This window comes from Acomys minous (assembly GCF_964271855.1).
Source record: "Acomys minous genome assembly, chromosome: 17".
NCBI classification, from domain to species: Eukaryota; Metazoa; Chordata; class Mammalia; order Rodentia; family Muridae; genus Acomys; species Acomys minous.
Window position 1 is genome coordinate 57,819,668 of NC_140500.1, and position 23,178 is coordinate 57,842,845.

At 50.8% G+C, this 23,178-nt stretch overlaps 3 protein-coding genes and 1 long non-coding RNA gene across 6 annotated transcripts in view; 3 read left to right on the plus strand and 1 right to left on the minus strand.

The window, feature by feature from the left end:
* Window positions 1-445: 445 nt before the first annotated feature.
* On the plus strand, window positions 446-7,209 carry LOC311588499 (N-acetyltransferase 8). Of its 2 annotated transcripts, none has more exons than XM_084766189.1 (2): window positions 446-585; window positions 6,340-7,209. In XM_084766189.1, the coding sequence occupies exon 2, from the start codon at window positions 6,413-6,415 to the stop codon at window positions 7,094-7,096; it is 684 nt and encodes a 227-aa protein (XP_084622315.1). In that variant the 5' UTR covers window positions 446-585; window positions 6,340-6,412; the 3' UTR covers window positions 7,097-7,209. The 2 variants fall into 2 exon arrangements, with proteins under 2 accessions (XP_084622315.1, XP_084622314.1); XM_084766188.1 differs by lacking the exon at window positions 446-585 and adding an exon at window positions 5,731-6,063.
* The window catches only part of LOC311588496 (N-acetyltransferase family 8 member 7-like), a 28,225-nt gene continuing 5,492 nt past the window's right edge, over window positions 446-23,178 (plus strand). Inside the window, exon 1 of the mRNA XM_084766183.1 lies at window positions 446-585. The gene's annotated coding sequence lies outside the window, so the exon portion shown is untranslated. The remainder of the gene's footprint in view (window positions 586-23,178) is intronic.
* LOC311588498 (putative N-acetyltransferase CML1) lies at window positions 446-23,178 on the plus strand. Its single transcript, XM_084766187.1, has 2 exons — window positions 446-585; window positions 22,344-23,178. The coding sequence occupies exon 2, from the start codon at window positions 22,418-22,420 to the stop codon at window positions 23,102-23,104; it is 687 nt and encodes a 228-aa protein (XP_084622313.1). The 5' UTR covers window positions 446-585; window positions 22,344-22,417; the 3' UTR covers window positions 23,105-23,178.
* Window positions 9,472-22,407, minus strand: LOC311588503. Of its 2 annotated transcripts, none has more exons than XR_014776223.1 (2): window positions 22,321-22,407; window positions 9,472-18,527 (listed from the first exon to the last, which is right to left on the minus strand). It is a non-coding gene; the product is annotated as an uncharacterized lncRNA (long non-coding RNA). The 2 variants fall into 2 exon arrangements; XR_014776224.1 differs by lacking the exon at window positions 22,321-22,407 and adding an exon at window positions 21,823-21,903.

Consider the following 23,178-nt stretch of genomic DNA (forward strand, 5'->3'; position numbering starts at 1 on the left):
AGAGGTAGCATTAACCACAAAAGGGCAGGCATCCCACCGCAGGAGCAGCAGGAAGGGCCGGTCGGCTTCTTTGGAAAGAGCGCCCCCAAGAGCTCAGTGCTTCTTACTGCAGCCGACTCCTCCCTCGCCCTGGAAAGGAAGTTCTGGAGACGACCCAGCAGCAGGAGACCTAGTGGAGGCTCACAGGAAGGAGCTACAACTTCGGCGGTGTCCGTGCCTTTAAGCTTTTGAGCTTTGAGTCTAAGGGTGGCAGCCACAGCTTCGCAGGTTTTTGGGAGCTGGTTGAACAAAGTGACTTCCTCTTCACCCTCAGTGAAGTTCTCTGGGAAGCTCCCAGGGGCCCAGGAGACAGCTCTCCAGTCTCTAAGAGTGGGGCAAGTGTGCACGCTGCCTCCACCGTGCAGGAACTCTGCGTAAAGACTCATCAAGGGCCGAGGAGGATTGCCAGGGCTTGAACCCAGGTACCGTGACAGTCACCGAGACGGGGCCCCGTGTTCCTGAAAGCGTTGTTACCCACACCATCTGCCGTATTGCCTGAGACCTGTGCAACACAGAAGTGGATACAAGGAATCATCAGTCCCCAAGGCAAGTAATATGATTTGAGAGTTTCTGGAAACATAAGTTTCTAGGATGTTGTATGGGGTTGAGCGTCTTTAAAAAGATCTGGGACAAGCCGGGCGTAGGGGGGCACGCCTTTAATCCCAGCATTCAGGAGACAGAGGCAGATGGATCTCTGAGTCCGAGGCCAGCCTGGTCTACAAACAGAGTTCCTGAGAGACCAGGTCTCCAAAAACCAAAAACCAAAACTCAAAAAATAAATAAATAAATAAATAAATAAATAAATAAATAAATAAATAAAAATCTGGGACCAAATTTTGGTCCAGTATGGTTAGCTCAACTCTTCCTAAAGGGTGGAGAGAGAGGGCCTATGCTGTGCAGCTGCCTACACCCCAGTGTGCATGGGGAGACTGTGTTGTTGGGTCACATGGTGAGTTAAGAGCATCTGGAAGTTCAGTGGGACCTCAGACTGCCGAAGTCCAGGTGGCAAACAGGGACTGTGCCAGGAGCGCTGAGGAAAAACCTGCCAGGGCCGCTGAGGCAAAACCTGGGCCACACTGAAAGCTTGCTAGTAGCCTGAGTTTATGGAGGCAGGAACCAGAGAGTCGCAGTCAGAACACAGGTTGGAATCTGTTCTGGGAATGCGCAGCATTTGAGAAATGCTGGCTACCAACCCATTGTCAGCGGGCCAAAAGCTGCAACGCTTTCACAGTGTACAGGACTAAGTTTATGTTGTATAAATTTCATCAAGAAATAAGGACAGCATTTAGAAGAGTCTAAAATCACACACACACACACACACACACACACACACATACACACACACAATCAAAGAGACCAAACCTGTATGTACTGCTCTTGGGAATTGGGGGACAGGGTCCATACCCAGTGCTACTTTGACCCCTAACTGTACAAATAGGAAAGGGGACCGAGAGCTGAAGACATTCACTAGAGGTTGGGGTTAGGGTCTGAGCCCTAACAGATGGCCATATGGAGCCTGAGGCATTGATAATTTCGGGCCTGTCTTCAGCCTATAAATCAGGAAATCCAGACAGCATTTCTCAGAAGGGTCCTTTGCTGCTCAGTTGAGACACTCATCCTTTTCTGTTCCACAATCCCAAGAGGAAAGAAAGACCTATTTGTGGGAGAGTGGGGGAGTTGGGGGGGGGAGGGTCAAATGGGCTCAGCCCTTTTATTATCACAGATCTTAAAGATCTTATATAGGACGTCCTCCCCTCTGACCCACTTTCCTGGTAAGTAAAGTCTTTCATGGGACATACCCCTTGGGCTAGTGTCTCGATATAAGTGAGTATATACCATTTGTCTCTTTCTGCTTCTGGGTGAACTCACTCATGATAATTTCTAGTTCAATCCATTTGTCTTCCTATTGGGACTTTAGGTGGGAGAAGCATGGGAGAATGGGGAAATAGAAGGATCCAGAGGGTCCGGGAAACCTGCAAGAAGAATGTTATGATGGGTGGATCTGGGTCCTGGGGTCCTTCCTGCTCAAACTATGGCACCAGCCAAGGAAAATATAGGCAGTAAACCTCGAACCCCTACCCAGACCTAGCCGATGGACAGGACATTCTCCACTGTTGAGTGGTGAGTGAGGTCTGACTTTCATACAAACTCTGGGGCCTCATTTCTCACCACGTCCCCTTGATGGGGAGGCCTGGTGGCACTCAGAGGAAGGATAACAGGTCACCAAGAAGAGACTTGATACCCTATGAGCATATACAGGGGGAGGAGGTCTCCCTCAGTCACAGACATAGGGGAGGAGAGTAGGGGGGAAGCGGGAGGGAGGGAGGAATGGGAGGATACAAGGGATGGGCTAACAATTGAGATGTAATATGAATAAATTAATAAAAAAATCTTATATAGAAAGTGAGCCTCAAAATTTGGCATAGCAACTTCGCTAGAGGAGTGGAATCCGGCTAGAGGTAGGCAGGGTCCATGACAGCCTGGAACTTCAGCATGCAGCAGAGTGGGCGGTCAGGCCGCTCTCAGCACGAACAAAGCACAGGGAAGTTGTGCAGGTTGTTGCTGTCCACCCAGACTCGCTTCAGTCAGTTCCTCAGCTGGTGAATGACTCAGCAAAGAAAGCTGATTGCTTACGCAAGAGAGATCACAAGGACAGGTGCCCCAAAGCTAGTAATACTCAGCAAAGAGCCAGCTAGAGCCATGTCTTGCCAAAAGGTCAGCACAGTCTTGTCCAGCCTCTGCCCGGTTTCCGGTGCCAATGCTGCTGTTCTGGCTGCTGCTCCTTGATCCAGCTCCATTTCTGTCTTTGTTGCCAGCAGAGGTTATGTAAGAGTGTTATGTAACCCGCCTCCTTTACCTGCACCAGCCCCTGGGAAATGGGCCCCGTGGTCAGCAGCGCACATACAGACACACACACTGTTGCAATGTGCTGAGATTCCCACTGAACGAGGCTTGTATTTGGAGAACAAGCCTCGGCTTGTGAGTCTGCTTCTGTGGATAAGAGGGAAGGCAGCCCTAGGTTAGTGCCTCCCACCGCCTCTTACTGCAGACGCTGCTGTCAGTTGGAACTTGGAACGGGGTGGTCACGAGGTAAAGAGTGAGGAAGGGGCCTGAGGGCAGGGCGCTAGGCCTCATATGTGCAATATTTGGTGCAGGCTGGAATGAGGGACAGAGGTCTCAGCTGCCTCTAGCTCCAGGCCCTGGCGAAACATCATAACCTCCTCCCAGGAAGGTAACTGTGGCGGTCAAGATAAAGTTCCAGTCCTGTTCACTGTCCAGCCCATAATCAGCTGAACGGGAGAGGTAGGGGGCAGGACTCTTGACACTCAAACGCTGGAGACATCATCCTTGCAAACTTACTTTAAAAAAAAATATTTTTTATACACATGTGTGCTTTGCCTGTGTGTATGTCTGCACACCACGTGCATGAAGTGCCCATGAAGGCAAGAAGAGCCACTCAGCAGTCTCTCCGGGGCCCCAAAGCTACTTTTATACAGTTTCTTTCCCCACTGTAGGAACTCTCAGGACTTTTGGACACCCTGATGGTAGCCAGAGCGTGGCCATGAGCCACCCCCTCCCTCCTACATGCACAAAGCTCCTTTGTCCCTGTGTGCTCGGATCCTTGGGTGCATGGCATTTTTTTCCTTCTTCTTTTGGAGTACCTGTATATTTAGCTCATGGCTGCCTTACATCTGCATCTCCACATAAGTTTTCTTGGGTTCCCTGTGGTCCTTTGTCTCTACTGAGGTGCTTACGTTATTGGACTGATAGTGCTCTACACACTGTCTCAGGTGAGAAAACAACCACCTTGAATTATGATGACAGAATGCCGGGTGTGGTGGCGCACGCCTTTAATCCCTCGGGAGGCAGAGACAGGCCGATCTCTGTGAGTTCGAGGCTAGCCTGGTCTACGAAGCAGGTCTAGGACAGCCAAGGCTACACAGAAACCCTGTCTCGAAAAACCAAAATATATATATTTATATGATGGCTGGTCTCGGGGCGCTCCCCTTCCTCATGAGACTGCTTCCGTTCTTGCCCTCCTGATGAGCTCCACCCACCCAGGAGCATGGACACTCCTGCCATGGTAACTTCTTTACCCATGAGCCACCAGGAGTGCTGCTGCCAGGGGCCATCAATATCTTTAGAGAACCAGCTACCTGGGATCACAGTGGCTCGAATCTTCATCAACCTGGTGTCCTTGGGACTCAGCCTTTTTAATATGACAGGGGAACTGGCCCTTAATGGCAACTGCACGCCTCCTAGCCTCAGGAAATACAAGGGAACTTGAGCCTGACCAGGATGAGGGTGGGGGGCTGAGGGTGGGGGGCGGGGATGCTCAGGCAGAGGGGAACTAGGAAGCTTCAGTTTTGATTGTCTCAGTTGGTGGAAGGAAGCTCATCCTGCACTGAGAGCAGCAGGGAATTCCAGTCCAACCTGCCTTCAAGTCGCCTGGGGAGGCAGACCCCCTGGGCTTTGAGAAAACCCCAGCGAACACTGCATATAGAGGCACAGAGTCAGGGAAAACCCATAAACTACTGCCCTTCTGTGTGACCTGCATTTCCACGTTTGGTTTTCCCTAATGAGTTTTAATGTTCTTTAAGGCAAAACAGAAAACAAAAATTCATCAAATTGGGGCTGGAGAGATGGCTCAGCGGCTAAGAGCACCGTCTGCTCTTCCGAAGGTCCCGAGTTCAATTCCCAGCAACCACATGGTGGCTCACAACCATCTAAACCCTATAATCCCCTCTTCTGGCCTGCAGGTATACATGTAGATAGAGCACTCATATACAGAAAAATAAAAAATAAAAAAAATAAATGAAGAAGCTAAAAAAAAATTCATCAAATTATGTGATGGCTTGAACTAAAATGGTCCCCAGTTGGTGGCACTTTTTTTTTTTTAAACTCTCACATCAAGTATTTGAAATCATTAACCTGTACATCATCTCTACACAGTCCATATTTTAAGCTGTGCTGTGTGCCGGCAGGGGAGGGGACGGTGTGTGATGCTCCAACACTGAGTAACTCTTAGAGTTTATGCAGATATCCTTTGTCCAGGTCTATAATCTGCAGGGCCTAAAGAGATGGGTGGGTGAGTGAGGGCCTGTTGGTGAGAAAGGGTGCAGGAGGTCAGTGGGTACCACCTGGATCCATTGCCAAGGAGCAGGCACAGCTAGGAAGGAGACGCTCAGTAACGAAGCTCTTGTTCCTGAGCCGATGATAGACCTGGATTCTTGCTTGTGACAGGTGAGGTCAAAATGAGTGGCTCGGTTTCTAGTTTCCTCCTAGCAAGTGCACGCAGAGACCATCAGAGAGGGCTGAGTGTCCACTGCACAAAGGCTGGAGGCTGGAAGGGACAAGGAGATGAGTAGCAAGCCTCCCACAAGGACGATGACCGGTCAGCCATCTCAGACGTCCCTTCCAGGTTAATTCTGTGGGGAATCACAACGTTAGCTGGACTTTGGCTCCCTGCCTTGTCACAACCCTGCTCTTTCACCCCGGGGTTTATGATTACCAAATATCCAGGTGCTAGCCAATGAGACCTCTAGCCAGGTGAGCCCCAGGGCGACTCACACTGGGGAGTAAGAACCATCCCAGAGCTTGCTTCTCCATGCCAATCCTGTGGTTTATGATTATCCAGGAGGCAGCCAATGAGGCGCCATCCCAAGCCTGTTCCTTAGAGGCGAGGCAGGCCCTGGAGGGTCATTGGTGGCCGAGGCCATCCTGGACATGCAGCTATAGTAGCAGCTAAAAAGGACAGAGAGACAAGGCTGGCGTTTCTGTGGGTGTAGAGTCCCACAGCCCTCCTGGCTGTTCAAGGCTGTTCAAGGGTAATGTGCTTGGGCCTCGCTTTTTAGTGAATTAAATCTTTCTAACCCCGGCAAGAGTATTTCCCGAAACTTTGCCATTGGGAGCCTACGATTCTGAAATTTATAAATCCCGAAGAGGAAACACAACTGGGGACATCGCATCTTCCTTCCGTGGGTACCATCTCAATGTACTACAGATCGGAGAGCCTGTAACTGGGTAAGAAGAGACTGTACATGCCTGGGCTGTACCAAGTCCCTCAGGTTACCCCCCAGAAACCAGGTGTGACGTTATCCTGCTCTGTAGATGAGCGCACACATCCTCAGAGGAGTTGGTGTGCCTGGGTTCATGTGACTTGGCAGGGGAGGAGTCCAGGGTGTGATGTTCCGAAAACCAGCTCTTTCTGCCAGTGCTGGGGTTCGGCTCCCTCCAGGGTGACCGTGGCTGGTGAGTGGAGATTTGGGAGACTCATTTGTCTTCCTCTGTCTCCTATAGGGCTACAAGGAAGCGGTCTAAAGCAGATCTGGATGTCTCTTGTGGATGCTGAGATTTGAGAGAGAGTTTTCCCATGGCTTTTTTTCACATCCGCCTGTTCCAGGAGAGGGACTACAAACAGGTTGTGGACGTGTTCTCCATCGGCATGCAGGAGCACATCCCCGCCGCCTTCCGCCACTTGCTGACACTGCCCCGAACCCTGCTGCTCTTATTTGGGCTGCCCATAGCCGTAGCCCTGGTGTCTGGCTCCTGGCTACTGGCTGTTGCATGCATCTTCTTCCTTCTCCCGTTCTTGCGCTTCCTTGCCGGACAGCCCTGGAAGAATTATGTGTCCAAATGTTTGCACACAGACATGGCTGACATCACCAAGTCCTACCTGAGTGTTCAGGGCGCAGGTTTCTGGGTGGCTGAGTCTGGGGGGCAGGTGGTGGGGACAGTGGCTGCTCAACCAGTCAAGGATCCCCCACTAGGGAGAAAGCAGCTGCAGCTCTTTCGCCTGTCTGTGTCCTCACAGCATCGAGGAAAGGGGATAGCTAAAGCGCTGGTCAGAACTGTCCTCCAGTTCGCACGGGACCAGGGCTACACTGACGTTGTCCTTGAGACTGGCCTCTTGCAGAGAAGTGCTGTGATGCTCTACTACAGCATGGGCTTCCAGAAGACAGGCGAGTCCTTCATGAACTTCCTCATGTGGCTTGTGGATGTTTCTCTAATTCATTTCATATACCCGCTCCCTTCTGCTCAGGAACATGAGCTGTGATCTTCTTCCTCTGTATACCCGGCGGCCTCCAGGTCACTGTTCACCATGGGAGCAAATAACCCTGATATGGTAGTGGGGCAAATCACAATATAGCCTTTGTTGTTTGCGTTGTATTCCTGTCTGGTGGCACATAAAGGAACAAGGGCAATGGGGGGGGAGGGGCTTTTGCTGCCTTTAAAACAGTTTCTGGCAGAGGGGGGAGCAGTGGCTGCTGATACAGTGGGGTCAGTTTTATGGCTTGACCAGCATGTGTGGTCCCTGCTGGCACTGGCTAGACTCAGTCTATGGGTCAGTGTAAGTCTCTGGGGGCGGGGAGGGGGAGGGGCATGTGTAGAGTGCTTTTTGTGGGTCCAGAAAGAGGATGTGGAATTAGAGAGTAATTTCACCTCTGTTACTTCTTGCAACTAAGGCTGGACCCATCCTGCATCCCAAGGATGGGAGCCTCAAAAAAAAGTATGGGTGCCCCAGACCTGATTATTCCATTCCATCCTACGAGTCTCCAATACATTGGTGAGTGAGATGTGACTCCATACTGATGTCTGCCACAACTGCTTGCCGTTTCCTCTCCTGCTGCAGTGCTGTTGGGTGTATGGAGTCTCCCGTAGCCTTTCCCCAGCCCAGAGGGTCCTGCTGGCCAGTTGACCAGGTTTCTCGTCAGGCAATCACTTGTGACATGCAGGAAGCACCAGAGCTACTGTTGATCCTGTCCTTTCATTCTGGTCACAGATATCTCCTCTGAGGGATTTGATGGGTGACTGTCATCCTGCCAGCTGGCCTTGTCACAGGCCCACTAATCTCCTGGAAGTCCCTTTGCCAAGCCATGGAGTGGTTCCAAGGCCAAGTCATTCATCACGTGGGACTATGGACCATACTCTGGGCCTCCCACATAGCGTACTTTGCCTTTCACTGCCTTGCAACAAGCCATCAGTCCCCTCCTGCAGGCCGTCCCCTTCTTCAGGCCTGCCTCCCAGTGCTTGTCCGACAACTTGGCCATCCATACCTGCTCCCTGTCCGTTTCATTCAGGCCACTGACCAACCAAGTGACTTTCTGACTCTTGATGTCTGCATCAGCTTTAGCCTCAGCTGTAGGCCCCTTGAGACAGCCCAGCATCAGGGAAGTATAGCATTTGCCCTCTCCAAGTCGCTCCTGATCTCCTCATGCAGCAAGGTCAGCTTCCAGACACAGCTCCAGAGACAGAGACAGGGCCTGGAGAGATGGGTCAGTGCCTAATGGCACTGACTGTACTTACAGGGGGTCTGGTTTCAATTTCCACTACCTACATAGTGGCTTACAACAATTAACTCCAGTTCAAGGGGATCTGGTGCTCCTTCCCCATGGGCACCAGGCATGGTCTAATGGTCCCTGTCCTTTGAAATACGTACGCAATAGCATGAACATGCTGTAAAACATTTAGGGTACACGTGGGCTCTGGATAGTGGGCACCAAATGGCAATTATAGAGAAGGCCAGCGAGACGTTGAGAACCTTTCACAGTGACATGATGGGGAAAACAACACCTGCCACCCCAGTTCCTCATTGATACAGGTTCCGTCAGGGCCAGGGCCTGTGGGGACATGAAGTAGCAGCCAGACATTGCAACACGGCAGATGAGAGAAATGATCCCTTCCGTGCTATCCCATAAGCCAGTGTGTGTACTGGCCTTTCCTGAAGCATCATGGGTACTTGGGCAGCTGCGTAACCGAAAGCCCGCACCAACAAGGTCCTGACTCGCACAAGTTGCTCTGCTGGAGGGGTTCCTACACAAGTTGCAGGCCACTACACGGAGAAGGGGTCTGTTGGGAACTGCTCATGTGACATTAGGCATGGCCCTTGAGAGTCTTCACGCTCAGCTTCCACCAGGAGATGGTTCAGTCTACGCAGCGCTCAGCCCCTTCCCTCCAGCTCTTACAGTTATCCTGCTGCATTTCCTGGGCCGTGGGTGAGATCATATAAGCTCTGACATTAAAGGCCACCACATAAAATAGTCATTTCCCTCAGTTTTAACCAGCTATAAATCTCCATCGTAGCCGCTGTCCACTGGACAAAGAAATGTCTACTGTCAAGGTTCACAGCAGCAGTATGTGGGAGAAACACAATAGTGTAGAAGGCGACTTGACATTCACTTAACGAAACAGTATCAGTAGCGCTCCCCTCTCCCCTTTTCTGGAAGACAAGTGCTATCTGCATAGGTTTTGAAACCTTGCAGCAGCAGCCATGAGTTTGTCCTCTGTGGCAGGCCTCCAGACTAGCCAGAAAGTTCCAGTCCGTCAAAGGTGCTTCCCTGGCACCCCCAGGAAGCAAACCACACCTCACAATGATGTTTAGATCCAACAGCCTTATGACTTCTGGCAGTCAGGTTTATTCAAATTATTGCGTTTTAAAGGAAGGATCTCACTTTGTAGTTTAGGCTAGCCTAGAGAGCCAGGCGTTGTGGCACACGCCTTTAATCCCAGCACTCGGGAGGCGGAGCCAGGTGGATCTCTGTGAATTCAAGGCCAGCCTGGTCTACAAAGTGAGTCCAGGACAGCTAGGGCTACATAGAGAAACCCTATCTCGAAAATAAAAAAAAAATTAAAAGGCTAGCCTAGAACTCACTGTGTGAACAAGGCTGGGTCAAACTTGCAGTGGTCCTCTGCCTCCGGGTCCGGCATACTAGACATGGTACAATATGCTCAGATTCAGATTATTTTTTTTAAAGTTTTATTTATTTGTTATGTATACAATGTTCTGCCTGCATGTATCACCTGCATAGCAGAAAAGAGCACCAGATCTCATTATAGATGGTTGTGAGCCACCATGTGGTTGCTGGGAATTGAACTCAGGACCTCTAGAAGAGCAGGCAGTGCTCTTAACCTCTGAGCCATCCCCCCAGACTTAAGATTAAAATTCTTGAGCTTCTGTTTTTACAGTTTTTTCTAGATGCTGTTACAGATCTGTGAGACAGTCTCATGTTCGTGTTATATAATGAAACCTTTCACAGAGGGCAAACAGGTTTCATTTGCTGAAGGGTTTAGTAGTTACTGGGGTAGGAGGAAAAAAAATGTCAGCAAGTTCTAATAGGGCATGACTTTCAATCCCATTGTTTTTTTACCCAGTGTTTCCTCAGAGGAGCAATGTTGGGTACGATGACGTGGATGAGGTCCAGCACGTCGTTTATTGTTTAACCCTCTACCATCCACAATCCTTTTCCATGTGGCCTGTGGCCTCCTTATCATAGGGTGCTGCCACAGTGAGGTCTTTACCCCCACCAAGCCTGCAATGTATGGCTGAAGCTGAGCAGAGCAGAGAGGAAGCTGAGCAGAGAGGAACACGTGAAGCCGTGCTGCCACACCCCGTGCTTCATCAGTCCCCCAGCTCTGACAGGATCCAAGCTGCCTCTGTTCCCCCCCCACCCCCAGCTACATCTGCCTGTTAAAGGGGCCGTGAGGTGCACGAGCCATCTCCACACCCGGTGTGCTTTCTTGAAAAGGAAGAAAGCCTCACAATCCGGGAGAGTTCTCGCCTCCTGGGGTGGCAAACTGAGTCCTTCCCGCATCTACAGCTCTATTTCTAGACCCATTCATTTCTTCTATTGCCCTGGGTGTTTGGGGGTTCCCATGAGCCCACGCCCACTGCCCCAGCATGCCCCAGGGCCCACACAGTCTACTGTCAGCAAGGGCACAACAAAGCCGCACTTTTACACGGGGCCTCCGGTTGCCCTGTGCAAGTCCTTACCTACCAGCAGCCTTGGCCGCCATCTCCAGGAGCAGCTGGTGTTTCTCTCCACGGCAGCAGGTGGCTTGGGATCACGAGCATCCCGCTGTTGTCACTCCTTTTGAGCAGACACTCCAGGCAGGGACTCTTTAGAAGTTCATCTCAACACAAGCCCTGTCACATTGGTCTTCAAAGGACCAAGACAGAGTTGGTTGGCCTGGTTTTCTTTCTCCCGCGCCGTGTCGATTGGTTTGGCACTTTAAGAACATCATCTGCAGGCTAATTCAGCCAGTCAGAGCCATCTGCACCTCCACTTATGAACTTCCTATCCCACAATGGGGCTCAGCAGTTACTCAAGGCTCTACCCGTTAGAGTCGAACCAGACCAGAGGCTTCTTAACTTTATTAACTTTCTGGTAAACACAGCTCCGTCTGCCCAGTGAACCGGACTTTTAATAGCATGATCGTGATAAACTGCCTTGTAGTCGCCGCTACCATTGACTTTCCAGGAAGAGGTGGGCAGCGTGTGTGCCTGTCCCATATGTGCTCCGTTTAGGGGGCTGAGGATAATTTCAGGAGCGTAGATAGCTCAGCAGCCACCACACCAGAAAAGCACATCTTAGCATGAATGACAACACATGACTGACAGAAGCACCATGAGGATTCCCTCATACCATACGAATAGTCTTGCCAATAAATTCTATTTCTGGTCTGGAGAGGTGGTTCAGTGGTTAGAGCACTGGTTACTCTTCCAGAGAGCCTGGCTTCAATTCCCAGCAGCCACATGGAGGTTCACAGCCATCTCTAACTGGGATTCCAAGGTCCTCTTCTGGCCTCTACAGGCACCTGTGTTATAAATGCACGCAGAACAGTCACACACAGAAAATAATTAAAAAGATTTTTGCCAGGTGGTGGTGGCGCACGCCTTTAATGCCAGCACTTGGGAGGCAAAGGCAGGTGGATCACTGTGAGTTCGAGGCCAGTCTGGTCTACAAAGCAAATCCAAGACAGCCAAGGCTGCACAGTGAAACTTTGTCTCTAAAAACCAAAAAAGGGGGGGGATTATATTTCTACCCCAGAAGTTGTTTGCTCCTTGCACAGTCTTGGTAAGGAACATGTGGCTTTCTTCTGAGTTCTTTTAACTTTCTCTCTAGAGGAGCTAGCTACTAATGGATCCTGTGAGGTCAGCCCCACACCTCCTCGCTGCAATCACAGATCTCCCGCTGCAGGCCCAGCCGGTGACTCTAGGCCAGCACATTCTGCCGCAGACGACGACCCATTGTTCCCGTGGGTGCCATGATCTCCATGTGTCTCTGTCCCCTACACCCTTGTAAATCTGTAACTGCATATTTGGGGTTTTTTGAGACAGGGTTTCTCCCTATACTGCTGCCTGTCCTGGAATTAACTCTGCAGACCAGGCTGACCTCAAACTCAGAATTTGCCTCTGCCTCCTGAGTGCTGGGTCTAAAGGCATGCTGTCACTACCACCTGGCTGCAAATACATTTTTGACTGAGGGACAGAGAAGAATGAGTTGAAACAATGGCTTGTGGGCAGCCTGGTGGCCACTGAGATTTAATTCTGTGGTTCTAAAGTGCACGCCCCACTCCACCTGCTGTGTTGTCTGGTGCGGGGGTGCGGGGGTGCAGGGGTGGGGGCGGAGGGAGACTGTGCAACTCAAAAGTGAACATGAATGCATGAATGTCTTCTATCCCAAAGCAGGCACCAACCTGGGTGCATTTGTTCTGCAAAGTCCCGTGCTCAGGAACATGGGGCAGGTGTCCATGACATTCTGTGGAGGAACTCCAGGGAGAGCAGGAGTCAGCCTCTTAGATTGTGTTCCTGGCTGCTTGTTTTCTGAGGCCAAGTCGGCCTCATCCGGTACGCAGAGCTAACACAGATCTCCCAGGATGGTGCAGAGGAGAGGCCTGGGCTTTGGGGGACCTCTGCAGGTGTGTGCATGGGGAGACTCCATTGTTGGGTCACATGGTGAGTTCGGAACAGGAGGAAGTCCAGGGGTACTACAGACTTGCCAAAGTCCACATGGTAAGTAGGAATTATGCCAGGAGCGCAGGGGCAAAACCTGGAATCTAGAGTAGACCATGCCAAGAGCTTGCGGGTAGCCTGGGTTTATGGAGCCAGGAGCCAGGGAGCCACAGTCAGAGCACAGGTTGGGATCTGTGCTGGGAATGCATAGCATTTGAGAAACGCTAGCTACCAAACCATTGTCAGCTAGCCAAAAGCTGCAACGCTTCAGTGTAAAGGACTAAGTTTATGTTGTGTACATTTCATCAAGAGTAGGCTAAAATCACAATGAGAGCTCAAAAATATAATGTCATAATAGGGCCCAAACCTGTGTGCTCAGTGTTCTTAGGGATTGGAAGGCAGTATCCAGGTCTAGGAGAAGGTGCCAGCCATGGAGGTCGGGGAAGAGAGGGTGGAAGACAGTCTGGCAGAGTCAATGAGTTTGATGCTCATTGAGAGATCCTATCTCAAAATTAAAGTCGGAACTGATTAAGGAGTGACTCCTGACATCCATCCCAGGCCTACACACAGATACACATGTGGTATGTGCATATGCATCTCCATGCATATGAGTATACCCTACACACACACACACACACACACACACACACACACACACACACACAGGCAAATCCCAGGCGAGTGACCTGTGTGCAGGTCTTTTCTACCCTCTATAGTGGGGCTATCCCATGTGTTCCAGGGAGCTTTGGTTCCCACCTGCAGCCACATTGAGAATTGCACAGTGTAGGGATGGCTGAAGGATGATAATTACCCCAGGGGTTGATTTTAACTCCCGTTTAAATAAACACTAAGGCAAGAAGAAGAGGTACTGTTATCCAGTACTCAGCAGAGCTAAGCAGACGGCAGGGCCCATTGGGGACGATGTGAGGAAAAGGTACCAGTGTTTAGAGCCAAATGTTATCCAGCCTGGCCTAGGGTCTTCAGGTATAGATGGCCACCTACACCAGAGCCTTTGCTGATCTCAGACCTTTGTTCCCTGTGGATGTCCCCATGTGGCCCTGGGGACTCTTGCCCAGGGAGGCAGATGGAGAAGGAACTCAAAGGCCCTCGGGCTGTCCGGACAGGACCTGCACGCTCCTCGGTAAGGTGACTGCGTGTGGTGTTCCAAACAACTTGATCCTGCCATTGGTCTTCATCCTGCCTTGTTTATGAATCGGTCTTGACTGAGCTTTTTTTTTTTTTTTTTTTAAGTCTATGTGAAGAGAGGTGTCCCATGCGATCCCACTTTTTGAGGCATGTGAGAGGCTTCATGACCAATGGCCCGAGCTTCTGGAATTCTCTATCCCGTCTCCTCCATCTTGTACCCAGATGAAAATGACATATTCTTCTCCCATGATCCTCTTCATCAGGTCCCAGGGGAGACCCCAGGCTCTTAGACAATGCCACAATCACCTGCAAAGCCTTCCCCTCCATCAGTTCAGTCCACAGGGTCTCACTCTACCTCCACCCCAAAGCAAGGTGGTCCTCTGAGGCATCCCCTTGTGTGTGCTGCCAGTCTCCTCTGGTGCAGGCACAGGAAGGAGCAGGGAGCACTTAGACTTCTAGGTGGGGGGAACCATCTTCTAGACAACTGTTTGAGACTGGAGTCCCAGATCCTTGATAAGACAGCACAGGTGTACGGCTGGAAGGGGGCTTGTCAGATGCTAAGATTAATGCATATCTCCGAGGAGAAAAGGAAGCTTTTAATGCTCTGCGAGCAGCAGAAAAGGGTGATATGAAGTAAATCTTAGCACTGAGGTGTCATAACAAAATCCAGTTTTATATACTTTTTAAAAATTTAATTAAGAGCCGGGCATTGTGGCACATGCCTTTAATCCCAGCACTCGGGAGGCAGAGGCAGGTAGATCGCTGTGAGTTCAAGGCCAGCCTAGTCTACAAAGTGAGTCTAGGACAGCCAAGGCTACACAGAGAAATCCTCTCTCCAAAAACAAAAACAAAATTAAATTAAATTTTAAAAAATAACACTGTCCTGAGAAAAGGGGGAAGGGATAAATGTTCTCTCTACCTTAAAAAACAAAAACAGAACAGAACAAAACAAAACAAAACAAAAAACAGATGTCTGCTTCTTTTTTACTTACTGTGCTTTTGACATCAATGTCCCTAGGCTTCTTTGTCCAATGTCTATAGCTTCAGAACTGTGTTTGTTTTTATTTTTTAAGGTTTGTTTATTTATGTACGCATGCACACCAGAAGAGGGCATCTGATCACATTATAGATGGTTGTGAGCCACCATGTGGTTGCTGGGAATTGAACTCAGGACCTTTGGAAGAGCAGGTGGTGTTCTTAACCACTGAGCCATCTCTCCAGCCTATCCACTCTTACTGTACAGTTCTCATCTCCAGATCGACAGTGGAGAGAGAATTTATCCTACTTTGACTCTTGGCCAAGAACAAATGTCTCCTTTGTTGCCCAATCAACACTGAGCCTTCTTAATGGCTCCACAATTCTGAAGGGGTGAAGGGACATAAGGGTGTGTCAGATGCCTAAAAGATAGAAAGAACTCAATGTTTTAATCTGAGACATCTGGAAATTTCAGTATGTAGGAAACTAACCCAGAAATTTGGCACAGGGGAAGAATCAACAACTTCACCAGACATGTGAAATCTGGCTGAAGTTGGGCTAGCCCCACTTTACCATAACCATGAACTTTGGCCTTCAGAAGAGGCTGAGCCTCAGCATAAAGTCTACTTCACTCTCTCTCTCTCTGCTAGGCTTGGAAATATCAAACCCTCTAGAGGTGTTTTTTGGGGGTGCACTGCTTCTTTCCACACCCACGCTTTGTCCTTGCATCCTCGGACCAGGAAGAGTGTCTCCCCCACCCAGAGGCAGAGAAGCCTCATCAGCCAGTTTCTTTTAGGGAGGTTTATGTCCAGGTCCAACATTTGAGTCCTAGGTTTTCCTGGGAGTTTGACCGGAAGCTCCCGAGCTCAGGGCTGAACTGAGAGATCAGGCACAGAAGCCAGGTCCCAAGGCCAGTGTTAGGAATGTGCTTCCCCTGCTGGCCGAGCTGGGAGGCCCCAGTCATTCTGTGCATGTTGTCGGAATCAACCAGAAAACACTTAAATCAATTCCTATCCGACGACTAAGTCATCAAAGAAATCCAGTTGGTTATAAGGGAAATATGTCAAGGTTGTGTGCCCTCAAGCAAGAAATACCAACAATCTTGCTAGACCCGCCCTTTCACAAAGGCCACCACAGCCTACACAGTGAAGACCTCTGCCCGGCCACCTACCCTGTGACTGTCAGTTTAAGATGGGAGTGGTGCCATGGTGACTGGTGGTCCTTGAGTACCATTTTTGATCTCTGTGATGCTCCCTGTGGTCCTTAAAGCCCTCCTTTGCCTCAGCCATTGGCTGCTCGCAGGGTTTCCCATGGCACACATGCTGCCCTCTGCAATTCCGCACTGACCTTCACTCATCTGTTTTGTAAAGAGTTTAAAAATTGTGTGTGTGTGTGTGTGTGTGTGTGTGTGTGTGTGTGTGTGTGTGTGTTTGTGTGTCTTTATACATGTATGTGGGCATGCACCCCATTGGAGCTGGAATTACTAGCTGTCGTGGGCTACCCAAGATATAGGCTTCTGTCCTCTGGAAGAATAGCAAACTTATGACTCCTGAGAGTTTCTTTTTCTACCCATGCAGGTGCTTTCATTCATATTCTCTCCATGATGATTTTCCTATTCTTCCAGATACTTTCACAAATTCTTAATATACTCAAATATTAGTACTATATATACGTAGTAACAATTTTTACAGAGGTACAAGGTTCACTGCTGGCCCTTTCAAGAAAGCGCCACTTGGGGGTAGTGATTGCATGGTTAAAGAGACACTAAAGATAAATTAGCAATGTCTAACAATGGTAAGGAAAGATTCTGAGGCAAGTATGAAAGAGATTGGCCCCAATAGGCTCATATATTTGCATTCTTAGTTACCAGGGGTGAAACTGTTTAAGACGGATTGGGAGGTGTGGCTTTGTTCAAGGAACTGTGTCACTGAGAGTGGGTTTCAAAGGCTGGTGGTGCCTAGCCCAGCCTGTCTCTCTGCCTCTGCCTTCTGGTCAGGAATCAGGCTCTCAGCTCCAGCAACCTATCTGTCTTCTTCCCACCATGATGAGCATGTACTAACCCTAAACTGTAAGCCTCCAATTCAGGGCTTTCACTCTGTAAGCTGCCTTAAGACACCATGGTGTCTCTTCACACAACAGTGGCCCTGACTAAGACAGACCTCACAGATTTTGTCAGTTGTTTCCTCAAAAGACCAGTGCTAACATTCATTTAATCCTCTATAGTCTACAGTCCTTTCCCCATAAGCCATTTGCTCTCTTCATTTGGGGAGGTTCTCTGCATTGCTTGGATTTTCTCACTCTCATTGAGCTGGGAGTGCCTAGCTTCAGCTGCCAAACTCCAGGTCGCGTTCACGCCCTTCACGATCACTGCTTGGGTGAGCTCTCTGGCCTGACAAGTTCCAGGCTGGCCCCTGTAGAGGAACGTCAATTCAGAACATGGTCGTTCAAAGCCCTTCTAGGTCTGTGTGACCCAGCTGGCAAGAGATGGCATTCAAAGATGATCTAGGTCTGTGTGACCAGGCTGGAATACAAACACACCTTCAAGCCAGGAGGCAGAGGCAAAGGCCCTGAGTTCGAGGCCAGCCTGGTATAAAACAAGTATCAGGTAAAGAAAAGCTGAGGTCCAGGTGTGGTGGCACACGCCTTGAATCCTAAATGAAGGTAAAGTTAGTTTGTAGAAGGAAGCACCTATGTTTGAAAGTGATGTCTAATTGAGTGGCAGAAAAGGTGACAAATCAGAGATTTGATGGAATAGGATACACCCAACTCTCACGAGAAGAGAGAGGAAAGGGAAGCTACTTAAGAGGCAGCTTTACAGAGAGAGGAGGTAGTTTTACCAGGACAGTAACAGAGAGATGGGTTGCAGAGAGAGAACTCAGGCGAAGACAGAACGAGCCAGAAAATTAGAGCAGATTGCTGGAGTTAGTTTGAGGCCAAGCAGAGCAATTCTGGGCCGAGAGAGAAGCCAGAGTAAATAAGTCATCTGGGAGAGGAATTTGAACCAGGACAGCTGAGTTGAACCAGCCAGTCAAGAGCTCAGTAAGAACAAGAAAGGGCAAGCTTATTAAGCAGTAAATCTCAGAGGCTGAAAACATTCTAAGCCTAGGTTAGATTGTATGGAGGCTAGAAGCTTCCAGGACTAGGCCTAAGTTAGCAGAAGGAGGCAGTGAGGCCCCAAGACAATTAAGCAAGGAGATTAAAAGATCCTTTTCAGACTCCGTTGCTCCTTTCTGTTGGCCGTACACGGCTGCTGAAAGGGCCTTGGACTTGAGGATGAAAAAACCTTTCTACTGTCAAGGCTTTCTCACAAAGGTGAGAAATGCACACAGCATACTCAGAGGCAGACATTTTTCCACCCCTACCGCTCTGTCACTGTATCTTTTCACTGTTGCCTGTCACCTTGGGTTCTTTGGGGAGTTGTTGCCAGCCAAGGCACACATGTCCCTAGTTATCAACCAATGCTCAAGCATTGAGTACGTCAGGAAGGAAATCAGCCATTCAACACAGGGCCTCCAGCTGCCCACGCAGCAGGACTTCAGCTGCAGGCGACCATGGGCACCACATCAGGGCAGTGGGTGAGCTCTTCCTCCAGAGAGGTAGATGCCGAAGGTGTGCTGTCAAAAGCTAGAGTCATCTGCAAGAAGGGAAAATCAATTTGGAAAATGATGGCCGGCAGATAAGTTTGTGGGGCATTCTCTTGACGGATGCTTGGTGCAGGAAGGAGCGCCCAATTGTGGATGGTGCCACTATGTGGTGTGGACAATGGGCCCCATAGGCTCATATATCTGAATGCTTAGGGAGCGACACATGTGAAAGGGTTAGGAGGTGTGGCTTTGTCGCCTGGGTGTAGCCTTGTTGGAGGAAGTGTGTCACTGGGAGAGGGTTTCAACTGCTCAAGCCAGGCCTAGTGTCTCTTTTCCCTGCTGCTTTTAGATCCAGATGTAGAACTGCCAGCTACTATGTGTATCTGCATGCCACCACGCCACCATGCCACCATGCCACCACGCCACCACGCCACCATGCCACCACGCCACCACGCCACCACGCCACCATGCCACCATGCACCATGCCACCATGCCACCACGCCACCATGTACCATGCCACCATGCCACCACGCCACCACGCCACCATGCCACCACGCCACCATGCCACCACGCCACCATGCCACCACGCCACCACGCCACCACGCACCATGCCACCACGCCACCATGCCACCACGCACCATGCCACCACGCCACCACGCCACCACGCCACCACGCCACCACGCCACCACGCCACCACGCCACCATGCCACCACGCCACCACGCCACCACGCCACCATGCCACCATGCACCATGCCACCATGCCACCACGCCACCATGTACCATGCCACCATGCCACCACGCCACCACGCACCATGCCACCACGCCACCATGCCACCACGCACCATGCCACCACGCCACCATGTACCATGCCACCATGCCACCATGCCACCATGTACCATGCCACCACGCCACCATGCCACCACGCCACCATGTACCATGCCACCATGCCACCATGCCACCACGCACCATGCCACCACGCCACCATGTACCATGCCACCATGCCACCACGCCACCACGCACCATGCCATCACACACCGTGCCACCACGCACCATGCCACCATGCCACCATGTACCATGCCACCATGCCACCATGCCACCACGCCACCACGCCACCATGCCATCATGCCACCACGCCACCACGCCACCATGCCACCATGCCACCACGCCACCACGCCACCATGCCACCATGCACCATGTCACCATGCACCATGCCACCATGCCACCACGCACCATGTCACCATGCACCATGCCACCATGCCACCACGCACCATGCCACCATGCACCATGCCACCATGCCACCACGCCACCACGCCACCACGCCACCATGTACCATGCCACCACGCCACCACGCACCATGCCACCACGCACCGTGTCACCATGCCACCATGCTACCTGCCATGAGAATAATGCACTAAATCTCCGAAACTATAAGCCAGCCCCAATTAAATGCTTTCTTTTTACAAGAGTTGCCATGGTCATGGTGTCCCTTCACAGCAAGAGAACACTGACTACGACAGCTACCTATTGGGGGGCACAAAAGTCTTTTTGCCCACAGATCACTGGGGAAATCAGGAGGATTAAACACACAGGGCCTCTCCTCGGTGGAGAAGATGAAATGCCCATTTTCACACCCAGGAGGCTGGGAGTGGACACTGTGGGTAACCCAGTGTCTGTAGCAGCAGACCTACCTCACCCAGATGTCCCAGAGTGTTTGTCCCAGACTCTCCCCTCACTATCAGTTAACACAGCCCATCCCTGGGGAGATTGCCACACGTCCTTGCTGGCCTGCTGACCTGTGTGCCATCTCAATCAGATACCACACTAGATTCTAGACCCGCTAGCTATGGGACCCACCTTTGTGGCCACATGTACTTTGTATAGGAGTTCCTAAGTAGTCACATCCTCAGCTTTATTGTAAAGCTGCAATGGGAATATTGTGACCCGGAAACTTTTTCCTTTTTTTTTTTTTTTTTAACTGTGTTTTAAATATGCTGACAAAGAACTGCCTGGCACCAGACTACCAGAGTTTGATCCAGGTCGATGAAGTCAATCTGAACTGAGTTTTCACTCTTGTCTCTTCTCGGGTTCGCTGCCCTGCCTGGACACCTGCAGGGTCCCCTTTAGCCACCTTGATTGGTTGGTCCTGAGAGGTATAAATAAGGAAGCTGCACTTGGGAGGCAGAGGCAGGAGGATCACTGTGAGTTCGAGGCCAGCCTGATCTACAAAGCGAGAGACCAGGACAGCCAAAGCTAACACAGAGAGACTCTGTCTTGAAAATCCAATAAATAAATAAATAAATAAATAAATAAATAAATAAATAAGGAGACTGAGCAAGCCATGGAAGTCAAGCCACTAAGCAACATTTGTCCGTGCCCTCTGCTTCAGGGCCTGGCTCCAGGACCCTGCCCTTCTTTAACCCCTGCCTTGGCTTCCCTCAGTGATGGGCTGTGAACGGAATGTATAAACCAGATAAACCTAGGGCGAGAGGATCTTTGGTGTCTCAGTGGCTGAGACTGAATGCCTTCCGGGAGGTCACAAGCACAGCTTCTGGTATTCTGTCAGCCTCTTCCTTAAGGCCTGCCTGAACCTGCATCCTGAATGGCCACACTACTGATGAAAGAATGTGTGCAGCCCAGCAGGTGCCTCCCAACTATGGCTCAGTCGGGGCCTGATGATGAGAAGGGACAGACAGAAGGGCAGTGTGGGGGCCGCCTGGATACATTTTTTTAATGTGCAGGTATAAAGCTTGGGCAGGGCGAAGGCCGGAAGTGAGGGTGATCTTTTGATTTGGAGAGCCTAGACCCTTATTCAGGGTGTGTGAGCCAATGGTGAGCTGAGTGAGTTGCACGTGTGCAGATGTGCATAGGGGAGCACGGCGCACCTCAGGAAGGCCAAGTGTGCTTAGTGGGAGGATTCAGGAAGAGAGGTGGCAGGCCTTCCGTGAGGGCTGGCCCAGGGCTCGAGTCTCTTCCAGGTCGGTCCTACGGTATCACAAAGTGAACTGGCCAAGGCTCTGTCTTGACGTCTGGTTTATGATTATCCAGGAGGCAGCCAATGAGGCGCCAGGCTGAGTCTGCTCCCCAGAGCCGAGGCAAGATGTAGCAAATTATCTTGGGGTGTCATTTAGAGGCTGGAGCTCTCCTGAACACTCCCAGCTCTGTGGCACCAGGTGAGAGCACAGGGAGGCAAGGCTGGGCAAGAGGTCTCCTGCGCGCCTGCGGTCTGACAACCTTTTTGGGGATTCAAGGGTGGGGTGTTTGGAGATGACCTTTTGCCCTTTGGTCAGATTAAATCTTCCCAACTGGGGGTTGGGGGGGCGGGGAGAGGGAGGGTCTGAAACTCACCTGTGCCCATGGGAACGTGAGATCCTGCTGTCTACAGAATCTGAAGAGGAACCCAATACTGGGGACACCACATCCTCCTCCTAGTGTGCCATCTTAAGGTATCAAAACAACAGAGAACCAGTTCCTGGATGAGGAGGGTAAGGTGGCAGTGGAGTAGGGGGTGGGAACAAATCATGACCCTGCTTCATACAGGTCACCGCATTAAATCCTCAGAGCCACGAGAAGCCCGCTGTTGTTTCAATCTGCTCTATGATAAAGCCGCACAGGCTCAGAGACCTTAAGTGACACGTTCAAGGTCACGTAGGCAGAAAAGGGAAGAACCTGGCCAGTAATCGATCAGGCCTCACTGGCCCGATGCTTTTTCCTAGTGGTGCTCTGTTTTATTTGTTTGTTTGTTTGTTTGTTTTCCTTGAGTGATACTAGAAGACACAGCCTTGAGCAAAGTTCCCATGGCTCCTGAGAGGCTGGCAGCAGGGTGGTTGGGTGGAGGGAACTCACACGGCTTCCTCCCTCTCCTGCAGGGTCCAGGGAAGGTGTGAAGAAAGGTGTAGCTGTCTCTTGTGGTTGCAGAGCTCTGAGAGCCAGAAGTCTCCCCATGGTTCCTTATCACATCCGCCGGTTCCAGGAGAGGGACCACAAACAGGCCGTGGACTTGTTCTGCAGGGGGATGCAGGAGCACATCCCCACCACCTTCCGCCACATGCTGACACTGCCCCGAACCCTCCTGCTTCTATTTGGGGCGCCCCTGACCGTAGTTCTGGTGTCTGGCTCCTGGCTGCTGGCCATACTCTGTGTCTTCTTTCTGCTCCTGCTCGTGCGGCTCCTTGCCAGACAGCCCTTCAGGGAATATATGACCATGTGTTTGCGCACAGACATGGCTGACATCACCAAGTCCTACCTGAATGCGCGTGGCTCCTGCTTCTGGGTGGCTGAGTCTGGGGGGCAGGTGGTGGGCACAGTGGCTGCTCTGCCAGTCAAGGATCCTCCACTGGGGAGGAAACAGCTGGAGCTCTTTCGCCTGTCTGTGTCCTCACAGCATCGAGGGCAGGGGATAGCGAAAGCGCTGGTCAGAACTGTCCTCCAGTTCGCACGGGACCAAGGCTACAGCGATGTTGTCCTCGAGACCTCTGTCATGCAGCAAGGTGCTATGACCCTCTATGAGGGTATGGGTTTCCAGAGAACCGGCCAGTTCTTATATCCCGGTAATATCAATTGGCTGATGGAGTTTTCTATAATTCACTTCATGTATTCTCTCCCTACTGCCCAGGAACACGGACTATGATCTTATTTCTTATCATATCTGTCAGGGTCCAATTACTGTACTGTAATTAATAAAAGTGTGTCTGTTCATGCTCA